At 40.5% G+C, this 12,064-nt stretch overlaps 1 protein-coding gene across 2 annotated transcripts in view; it reads left to right on the forward strand.

The window, feature by feature from the left end:
• Nucleotides 1–12,064, forward strand: part of LOC133109904 (cadherin-4-like) — a 310,425-nt gene that overhangs the window by 266,145 nt on the left and 32,216 nt on the right. For both annotated transcript variants that reach the window (XM_061219646.1, XM_061219645.1), the window contains exons 6-7: nt 2,738–2,893; nt 7,629–7,773. In XM_061219646.1, the coding sequence (XP_061075630.1) occupies nt 2,738–2,893; nt 7,629–7,773 (301 nt within the window). The remainder of the gene's footprint in view (nt 1–2,737; nt 2,894–7,628; nt 7,774–12,064) is intronic.

The raw sequence follows: 12,064 nt of genomic DNA on the forward strand, positions 1-12,064 counted from the left end.
CAAGTAACATTGTATTGTTAGTGTTAAAAACCAATACTGTATATATATTAAAAATATGTATGTATTTTTATGTATGTACAAGATTTGCTTGTCTTTGATGTCATTCCAATGCGTAACACTCTTTTTCTCATTATGGCTTTCACTCATATGTACGACAGGCTAGCTCCACCCCTCCATATCACATTTGCCTGAAAGGGGAGCCGCACGGAGCGTGTGCGGAATGGCTCCATGAAATGGAGAATTTTATTGATGAAATGACATGGATGAGGGGAAATCATGTGTAAGGGAAGAAGTGAGGGTAGAATGGAGAGGAAATTAAGCAATGGTATCATGTCCTAACCGGAAAGGTTTTATGCAAAAATTTTGCCGGCTGACAGATTGGAGTAATTCATTTTTATGCATGATCTCTAGCCCCACAACCCACAAAAATTGCAAGGGAGGAAAAGCCGGTTTTCCAGCTGGCTGTATAATTATTCCTCTTGCCTGTGAGCAGCCGGGGATGCGTATATTAATTCTCTGCTGTTAAAAAAACTCCTCACAGTGCCAAGAAAATTCAAAGAAATATAATTATTGCAGATAAACTGGAAAGTAGACTGGTAAACCGAGTAAAACATTGCCAAAAAAAAAAAAAATCTTGTGTGGCTGAACACCATGAAACAGATGTCCAGGCAGTAAAAACAAGCTTTAAAAATACAGCTTTGTTTTGTTGAAAACTACTCTATACTGTATTTTCCAGAACAGAATGTGCCTGTCTAAACTATGAAAACTATGAGGTTAGATTTTATATAAGCATCTAACCTTCCTCTTTCATCATGGCAGGTGATTATTCACATTAATTTGTACATACCACTGACATTGATTGCTTTCTGCTTAAATATTCACTATTGGGTTTAGTTTCTTATCATTTTCTCTTCCAAATGTGTGATACTGAAAGCTGAATAATTTGATTCATTCAAATCTCTGAGGCACTTAAATCATAAGATAGTGCCACACATTATTATTGAGTTTTTCTCTCCTATTATTTGACAAAAGGCTCTTAACAGAGGCATACCCATGTACCTTATACAAAGAAAAATCATACAATGTTAGTGTAACTGTTTTACACAGATAGTCTAGCTACTATCTGTGTGCTTTACTGCATATCGGGACATTGGTCTTAATAAGGACAAATTTATCAGCTATTTGTCAGAAGCTGGGACACTGGGTTGTCAGGCTTGGTCATGTCTTCCCATTTCTCCAGTGAAGGCATGGTTTATGAGAGCTGAAGACCGGGGGAATAGGCTTTACATAACCAAACAGGGTGTAGGAGGAATGGTTCCACATTTAGCAGCATGGTCCTCTTACTAATGACACAGGCTTATGGCAGTAATGCAGAACTCTCCAGACCCCATTAGAGGCTAAATGGATGGAGTCTTTAAAAATGAGACCCAATTAGTCAGCCCTCGGAACCATTTCCAGAGCTACACTCGAAACACACAGTTGCTCTGGGGAGCTTTTCCTGTTTTTTCCACCGCTGTCTTTTACTCTATAAATTAAATGGGGTAGAATTCATCAGTATTGCTGTGTAAGGTATTCTCCTGAACACCACATTGGAGGACCATCAATAATTTGTCTTTGGGTTAGAAAGGGGAGGATGAACAGAGTCTCTGCGTTGTGTGATATGTCCGTGAACATCACAGGATTATAGAGCCACTGCCCCTATTGATGAGGAGTACCCAGAATTGGTTAGCAACAGCGTGACAGTAACATACAGTCTGAACCCAAAACCACTTTCTCAATTTATCCCCTCAAAAGAAAGAACAACATGTCTAAATATCTAATAATAATACAAAATCTGCATAGCAACATGCCTTGTTTCTTTGTTTGTAAGATAAGTACACCTGTAAATGAAGGTGCTAATGTTAGTTCATCCAAACTTGGTTTATTTCAGGCCTTAACCATAAACGATAAAAAAAAGGTCCAAATGCACACAAACAATGCATTGTGTGAATGGTGTTTGGGGTAAATTTTTCGAGCTTGTCTTTGATGTGAAAGGCGTAGCTGGATGGATGTGGGCAGATGCGCTGATAGCATCTTGTCAGTGCAGCATCAGCTTTGTGTGTGTTTTGGCTGTGAGGAAATGAAGGATGGGCATTGCAGATCTCCGCACTGTGCAGGGACTCATGCCTGACAGGGATCTGGGGTCCCAGTTTCGTCTCATCCATGCATTAGTCATGAGAATCGGGTGTCCAACGGACACTGAGTGATGCTGCTTCCAGAATCAAAAATGAGTTTTCAGCAAGTTAAGGGAAGAAATGGCCAAAAAACAGTTGTTTTTCAATCCAAATGTTACATTTAATATGTTGTATCATATTAATTGAGACTGGTGATTTTATTTGCTAGTCTGTTTGACAAATGTAAAAAAAATAGCTTTACAAATATGTAATCAGCAAAACGTAATTGGGTGCTGACATCCCAGAAAAATGCTGCAAAAAGATAAGCACTCACTTATTAATAAAGTATTCAAAGGAGTGCTTTTATGCTTTATGTAATAATCCACACTACATACTAATGATGGTCCAGCTGTGTGTTCAGTCCTGGCCATTTGTATTGTAATTGCTTTTACAGTGCTGATCATTCTTCTGCAAATGACATCATTGACTTGTGACTGGTGCTCGGTATACAGATGCCTATTAGCTGTACGTTGCCAGTCTGTGGAAACCCTCTGACCTTTCCTTCCCGCTGTTTTCACCACCAGATCCGCTCGGACCAGGACCGAGACATCCAGATCCGCTACAGCATCACAGGGGCTGGTGCCGACCAGCCGCCCACTGAGGTGTACAACATCGACCCGGTGGCGGGGAAGATGTTTGTCACTAAACCCCTGGACAGAGAGGAGAGGTCCTCTTACCATGTGAGTATCTCAGATCATCTACCAGCAACCAGCTGTGATACCAAAGGTATTAGCATTGGTGTCATCATCTTTTTTGGATAAAACGTTAAGAAAAATAATGCATTAAACCATGAGAGAAACCATGGTAAGGTAGCTGGCATTCTGATTTTGCTGTCAGTCAGGTTGATGCCTTGGAGACCTGAATCAAGGCTGTCAACGTCAGTCAAAAAGGTGGCTTTATTGTGCCGTACAGCAGGGGTTTATTTCATGTAAACGGTGAGCCCTTTGATGTTTGCTTAAAGCATCAATGTGCATCAAACTGCATTTCCATTTGTTGACATTATCACACCATTGTAGGGGCTAGGTTCCCACCTTTTAAAGATAAAAATGAGGAACAGATCTGTAAATTTGTGGAATGAATTGATTGATTTTCAGACCCCATTTTCTGCAGCAGCATTTGCTCCATGAATTTTACGTTTTAAATAAATACTTACTATTATATATAAATATGTTTTCCAATGGCATCAGATGATATATTTATTGATTTATTTATTGATGGCCTTATTAGTTTTTGTGTGATGAACTGTTTTTTTTATTCAACAAATATTCTGAAGCAGAATATTCTGTTTTTTCTCCCTTAAAACCCCCCGCCCCCATGGTCTGGGCTGTCAGCAGTGTTTGTGGTCAGACCAAAACAACAGATTTGAACCATTTTTTCAAAACTATTTGGAAATAACAAGTTGTGATTGTAGCTCAGTCTCATAGCTGCAATGTCAGCTATTAATGTAAGAGAACACAGCCCAGGTCATGTTCTCCTATTCTGGATGTTCTTCCACCCCTTTCTGCTCATTTTCTCTCAGTTTCACTGGCTGAACTGGACAGTAATTTCATCCTAGCTAAGTAGAGTAGAGGAGATAGAGAAGACACTGCCAGCCCACCCTCTCAGTGTCCCATGAAACACTATGGCCTTATGGCCTTTGATGTGCCACCCTGTGGGGTTGGCACTGGCCGAGAGCAGGGTACACCGCTACATTAATGGTCAGTCCTTCAGCCAGATGGGCCACTAGGGAGAGATGGGAGAAACAAACATGTTTTCCAAAGAAACAAACACTCAGAACCAACCACTCAGGAACAAAGAAGACCAAGGGCAACGATTTGGTGAGATCTACCGATGGCAAGTTTGAACATAGTGCACTTAAAGAAAACACAAAAGTGTTTGTGCTACAGAGTATAATTAATGGGCCTGAAATAGAAAATGTAGGTGAGAATCAGAATCCTTTATAGCAGGTAATAGTTTTTTATGGTCTGAATAACCCAGATAACACACCTTTTGCCTGCTTATCTTAGTTCTAGCTCAGCATGCAGGAGCAGGTGACAGCTTTCACAGGTACACAGCTTTTGCTCGCATTCAGAATGACATGTTTTCAGTGTAAACCACAAGGGTCTTTAACTTTGTAATGTTATTGAATTACTGGATCTAATGGTAGGACAGATAAATGGCTGGCACTGCTCTAGAGGGCCATCAGCTCACTCATTGCTTGGGTGCACTCCAAGTTCAAACAATGTGTGTGGTGGGTAAAATAAGTAAAATGGATGCTTATGTGATCTGCTGAGGCAATTTCTGTGAATAAAAGTTCCAGAGAACATCTGCATCATTTGTAGCGAAGTGAGCTGAAACCTTTCGTTGATTTTCTTTGCAAGGCTGCAGCGAGCATCTGGGACTTTCTGATTCATTTCTTTCTTTCTCATTCAGCCTGTTTTTTAGAGATCTTTGGATGAGGTTTCTATGTACACTCAGTGAGCACTTTATTAGGTGTTTATTAGATTTATTTTTTAGACTTATTAAGTCTTCTGCTGCTGTAGTTTATCCACTTAGAGGTTTGACATGTGTGTTCAGAGAAGCTCTTCTGCATACCACTGTTGTGATGTGTGGTTATTTACGTTATGTCACCTTCCTGTCTACTTTGACCAGTCTGGTCCTTTGCCTCTGACCTCTTTCATTAACAACGCTCATTAACATTGTCCCCCTATTTCAGGGCACCATAATGTTTGGGACACGGCAATGTTATGCAAATGAAAGTAGTCATGTTTAGTATTTTGTTGCATATCCTTTGCATGCCATGCCTTCCTGATGTCTGCAACCTATCAACATAATCAGAGTCTGGATATCTTATTTTCAGGTTGTCCTAGAAGTGATACTAAAACTCTTTGCATTTGAATGAATCTCTCTGGGAACTGTGGGGGTGGGACTTCATTCAGCTTTGTTGTTGATATTATGTTGATGCAGTATGAACACATGTGTTGGCTAAATGGCTTTAAGTCATCAAGGGGTCCAAGGTATCAAATGAGTAATCAGTATAAACACTGCTCCAATTCCTACATGGTGAAACCAAAATGTATAAAATCTGATTTTGTGCACTTTAACCACATGTGATTTGATTTTATTATAAATCTCAGATTGTGGAGTATAAAAAATAAAAGGCAAATAAAAGAAAATGACAAAAAACATTATGGAGGGCACTGTGACAATAACAGTAACACTACTGCTCCTATACTGCTATTACTACTACCAATAATAATAATAACGTTTGAAGGACATATTTTAGTTGGCTTGCCCCAAGCTAGAATTATAAATTGTAAAGAGAAAATGCAAACAGTAAAATAGTGGTATTAATCTGAAGTTATAATTTGTATAATTGTTTGTGAACAATTTCAGCTAGCTAGAACAAGCTATCTAAATTGTAAGATAAATTTTGCAAAGTATGACTACTACATTTATGTGGGGGGTCTTCACTGGGCATACAATGTGCACATGTTGTTTAATTTCCCTATGTGAAAATGAAAAGAAAAAAGTGTGAATATTGTCAAGTAAAACATTCCACAGTTATTTGACAACAAGGGGGCTACTCACCAAGGAAATTGGCGCTCATTCATGAAAGACTCTACTAGTTCCAATAGTCCATTCAATGATTTGGTTGTGAATGACTCAGCAAGTTACTTCAGCTCTTTCAGTTTTTTGCGGATTCATTCTTGAGTGGCATCACCATTTCCTTCTTTTCACATTTCACTTTTCACTGGATACACTGATTCATACGCTGCCTGTCATTCATTTGGGGGCATGCAGACGCAAATGCTTGTAGTAAAACACTAACCTTTAAGTAATCTTTGCAATGGAGGAGAAAGTTCAATTTGATCTCCTGAAAGATTCATTGAAGAAGAAGAAGAAGAAAAAAAAGAAGAAGAAGAAGAAGAAGAAGAAGAAGAAGAAGCATCTTCTCACAAGTTCCCTTACTTCACCAAATATTGGTCCATATCTGTCCAAATGTGACTACAGTATTTAGAGAAGAGCTTTAGGATGGGAACAGAGACAGGACACAGCTAATGCTAGGGCGTGTACCATGGTACAGAGTAATAGTGGAGCACAAACACCTTCAGTAGACAGTTAAAACTTGTGTGATCAGACATTTGAACATAACAGCCACGGCAACTTCTCAACTTGAGTGACAGATGAATTTAGGTACCTTAAACTAATGGACCTTCAACTACTTTGTTTAAAAACATTTTTTTGAAAAGGCTGAGAACAGTTTGTATGAAACCTTCAGATTGTAAAGTTGGTTGTCAACAGACTACCTTCAAGTCATAATAGTGGAATCGAGTCGCTGCTGCCCTTCATTGGACCATCATGTTACTGAAAGCTTTGTGTGTGGAGCACCATTGCAAATGCTCCCAGCTGGATGCGCTGCTATTTTGGGATATTTGTGAGAGAAATCTTTATATGTCAACTGAAAGAAAGAAACACTTAGCAAGGAGCATCTTACATTAGACCTTATGACATCTCAAACTGTTCACTGATCAATACCATGCAAGAACATCATAAAATCATAATTATTGCCATTCTTCTTCTGTTGTGATTCCTTCATTCTGTTTTGTGAGCATTTCTCAGGACACTTTAGACTGGGGTTTCTTTGTCCGTATGGATGACTGTCTTTCTGTTTGTCTGTGTGAAGCCTTGTCTTTTTATCTGTTGTCTGTGTTTGAGGATTAAAGGCCTCAGTTGTGGTGGAAGCCAGTGGACTGAATCCAAAGAACAGTTTATAAGAACAGATTTCACTGTTTTGTGATGTTGTTCTATGTCCAGGGCCACAGATGGGATTGGGAGGGGGGCTGTGTGCAACTAGGACACTTTGTCCTGGGGATACAGGGTGCAACTATCTTTGGGTGTTACTCATTTGTTAGAAAATATGTTGGGGGGCCCTCCCAATATATTTTGTCCCTGAGAATTTGTAGCTGTAGCCCTGCCTATGTCTCCCAGGTATCCCAACGTTTTAGAAACATATTCAAAATGCTTAATTGTCTTATTTGCTCTATCCTTCAACTTATCGCCCACCTGTATGTCTCTATATGTAAATATATTCTCATTTTATCTGTACAGTAGATTGCAGTTTGAGGTTGTACAGGTACAATACCTTCTAAGTTGTTTCAGTGAGTTCAGTGAATTATTTAAGTGGTTATTTGTTTTCTGCTTCCTTATAGTCATATATACTTAAGTATCCCATCGTCAAATTTGCTGATGTTGTTCAAGCAGCTTCATGTTCTAGGGTCTACTCACAGAACTACATATGTATTTTAAAATGAAGGTTCTCTTTATGGAGTAATTCCTCTCGAGTATACAATAAGTGTCTCATTATGCAGTATAGGCAATGTTGAGACTGCACGCATGTCTGTAGCATGGTTCTGCCTGTGTGTCATCCTGCAGCTCAGAGCTCACGCTGTGGATATGAATGGAAACAAGGTGGAGAACCCCATCGATCTTTACATCTACGTCATCGACATGAACGACAACCGGCCGGAGTTCCGCAAGCAGGTCTACAACGGGTCCGTGGACGAAGGGTCTAAGCCTGGTGAGAAGAATGCTGATGATGATGCATTCTAATGATGGCGATGATGATAGCAGTGGTGGTGATGATGATGATGATGATGATGATGATGATGATGATGATGATGATGATTAATCTTGATGGCAATGATGATGATGCTGATATGACAGTGATGTTTAATTATGGTAGTGGTGATGATGATGATGATGATGATGATCCCAGCTCCAGCTGAAGTCATTTAAAAATAGCTGCTCCTAAAAGAGCGTTCTTATTCAGCAGCCTGTCTCCTTCTGGAGCGCTTAGATACCCAGAGGAGAGTGGCCTTACTGTGCCACAGGATAGCATTACATCTGTAAATCCCTGGGAAAAACTACATGCCAAGCAGGAAAATCAATATTGCCCTAGTCACAGTTTGGATTTAGGAGGGCCGTGGATTGGCCTGCTTGAAATTCACACAGTGCTAGAGTGTATAAACCAGGCTTTGTTGGGCTTAGTGGTCCCCGTCTATCATGCCTCGCCCCCCCTTCCCCAAGCACTGCCTCTTGAGATGTGTTTTTGTCATAGTGCCCCAAGTGGATGCAGTGTGTTTCTACAGTTTTTACAAAGACTGCTTTTTCCCATGGCACGCGTATACAGCTGGGGACTGAAAGGCACTAATTGAGTGCAGGTACTCAGTCACTCACTCACTCACTCACTCACTCTCTCTCACTCTCTCTCTCACACACTCACTCAGTCAGCCACTCACTCACTCACTCACTCACACACTCACTCACTCACACACACACACACACACTCACTCACTCTCTCTCTCACTCTCTCACTCACTCACTCACTCTCTCTCACTCACACACACACACTCACTCACTCACTCACTCACACACTCAGTCACTCACACACTCACTCACACACTTACTCACTCACTCACACACACACTCACACACTCACTCACTCACTCACACACTCACACACTCACTCAGTCACTCACTCACTCATTCACTCACTCACACACTCACTCACTCACTCACTCACTCACTCACACACTCACTCACATACTCACTCACATACACACTCACTCACTCACTCACCCACTCACTCAGGAACGCTGTATCATAGGCTGCTGTAACCCATGTGACACTGCTCACAAGCACATGTTACGCGAATACAGCACCATGCATTGGTTAGGAACATTCAGAACTCAGCTGACGATACATTATTGTGGTTTATGCGTAAACATCATGTCTTACCTAACCAGCACATTATACAACTGAGATTACTAAACTGATCAGATTTAGAGGTTGCTCAACGAGCTAACTAATGTTACCTCCAGTGCTTAAGTTGCAAATTACTGTATGAGGTTCCAGACCACCGAGCAGGGACTTGTGACTCTCAAATACATAAAAATGACCAGCTGAAAATGCAGAAAGAGCATTCTATTAATGAGGAAGTGGAAGTAGAAACCTTCTTTCTGCAGATGAGGATTTTTATTTGTAGGCTACTGGACGCTATTGGAGGATGACATGAATGCGACAAGAGTATTGTGCTTCGAATAGGTTAAGAGTCTAACATTTCCTTTGGAATTCGCTTGCAGCGTAATTCACCTTATGCACAAGCATAAGGTGCTTTTTCATCTGATATAAACGCATTGTGCCGTGGGCCTCAACGTACTCTCTGCTTGTTGCTAAACAGGAAGCTTTGAAAGTTTTTCAGAGCCCACGACCCTCCTCCTCCCACATCTACTTTGTGATTTATCATTTATTTCATATAAAACATACAGTACAGTAAAAGCCTAAGCAAAGACGGAAAATGGTTTCCATGGAATCGCACGGTGTCCCGGTTGAGGCTGTGCCTGATGGCACAGCAAGCTGCCAGTGGAAAGAGCCTGTCGGCGTTCCTGCCCAACGTGGCAGTCTCCCCGGGAATCATAAAACATAGGAGAGGCAAAGCAGCAGAGCATGTGCTCCGCATCCTGCTCCTTCTGCGCTCACGCTCTGCTCTCCGCAGCGAGCAATTAGGACGGAAAACTAACATTTCTCTGCCTTTGAGGAAGAGAGCGTCAAAGTGCCTTTTCAGCTAACTTCTGTTTTTTGCGGATACATGTCTCTTGGTTAGTGATGTATTAAATTCACTCATGTGAATCTTTGTGTGAAATATCCATTTTGCTATCTTTGTTTTACTTTGCTTTGATTTTATGTCAGTAAGACTTCCTTTCGCGAGTCCTTTTGTGAAACTTCCCTTAAGTTCAGCAAGCGAGAGTGTGAGAGTGGGTTTAATGTCTCACTGCTGATCTTTTACAACGTACACTACAGAGGAAGAATACCAAACCCCACAGGGAACTCTTATCACTGCCACCATATGTTATATTGCATATCAAATCAATCAACTTAATGTGTTTTTTCACTTAATGACCACAAACCATTCATGGGGGATATAGAGGTCCAAATGTAATTGAGTTGCATTAGCGCTGTGCGTACGCAATTGTACAACGTAATTCTAAAAGAAAATCCAATTTAGTTTCAATTGGGAGAAAATTGGATTTGTTCCGTTTCGGGACGTGCCATCTGAAGACTCCGAGAGGATTCTGGGAATTCTATTTGCAGCTGAGGGCAAGAGGAAGCAGTGTGTATCTGTAGGTGGTAGTGACCTGCACAAATGCATTTTTCTGAGTCAGTCATTTACAAGACATAACAGGTGAGGTTTGTAACAGCACAAGATATAAATGACACATGGGACAGAAGATATGATATATAAGTTAGCTAGGCTTTCCTAACCACCAAGGAGATATACACCACTATTATAAATGAAAGGGATGGCACCTTTACACACACACACACACACACACACGTGCGCACACACTCATTCTGTAACACATTCTGCTAGATCCTCAAGAACCCCCGTAAGCTCCCTTTGAACAGGAATATACCAGCACCCACTATGCAGGGGACAGAAAATGGGTCTGCATCATTTTGTTCTGAAGAAAACTTGAAAGTAAAACCATAGGGATGTCAGAAGCATGCCATTGCTTACACCTACCCCCCATTTGACATTAGATAATGGCAGTTTTTCCCCAACCTTCTGTCCTGAACTTTTTCACATTTGTAATGCGTTGTTTTGTACAGATGTGTAGATGTAGTCTATTTATGAGCTACACTCATTGAGCACTTTATTTTGATTTCTTATGTTTTGTACGTATTGCTCTTCTGCTACTTAGAGGTTTGACCCATTGTGTGTTCAGAGATGCTCTTCTGCGTACCACTGTTGTAATGTGTGGTTATTTGCATTACTCTCACCTTCCTGTCAGCTTTGATCAGTCTGGACCTTCTCTTTTGACCTATCTCATTAAAAATGTGTTTTTGTCTGCAGAACTGTTGTTCATTGGATGTTTTTTTTGTTTTTCACACCATTCTCTGCAAACCCAGAGAAAATCACTGGAGATCAGCAGTTTCTGGGATACCCAAATCACCCTGTCTGGCACCAACAATCATTCCCCTATCAAAGTCATTTAGATCACAGTCCTTCCCCATTGGCTGATTAGATATCTGCATTAACAAGCTGGTGTACAGGTCTACCTAATAAAATGCTAATTAATGCACATTATTAATTGGCTCCCTTCCATATCCATGAATCCCCTCCCCCTATTTACTTGACACTTCTTCAATACTGGAGCATCCTCCTCAAGGTGCCATATGCAAGAAATAAATGTGGTTTGATAACGTTATGTACGCTATGTGAGCGAATCTTTAAATTGAACCCTTTTCATCACAAAATGGTGAAGCAACATCGCATTTCCTCTCTCTCCTGAATATCTTGTGGAGAGTTTGTTTTTAAGAAATGCACTTGACATGTCTTCATTCCCATTTTAGATCAATTGTGAGAACCCTGGTTCTCATAAAAGTGCAAGTGCAATAGTCGAATGGAGCCCTGTTATCTGATATAATCAGCACTTGAAAACGAAGGAAAATTGTCAGAAATTTTTACTGTTTGTTCCTAGCAGGTTATTTTTGGAATGGGCAGACACAATTGTCAGCATGAGAATAGTTTGCTTTCTTTAATATCTTTAAGCTATGTCCTCGTTTGGCCGTTAAATACATTTCATATCAAATTACAAATCATAAAAGCATGGCAGACAGAGTTTATTGGAAATTGAAGATTAAATGTAGCATGGCCCAGGCAGATCGACAAATAAATGTGTAGATGGGTAGATCGCTCAGACAAAAGAAAAACAGACCAAGCTCTCTGTGTAATTTTACACCTCCTGATTTTTACGAGTTCTATCACAGTTTAACTGTGCAGCTGATGAGGTGTGAATCTGGCTTAT

Source organism: Conger conger, chromosome 14 (genome assembly GCF_963514075.1).
Source record: "Conger conger chromosome 14, fConCon1.1, whole genome shotgun sequence".
Taxonomy (NCBI): Eukaryota; Metazoa; Chordata; class Actinopteri; order Anguilliformes; family Congridae; genus Conger; species Conger conger.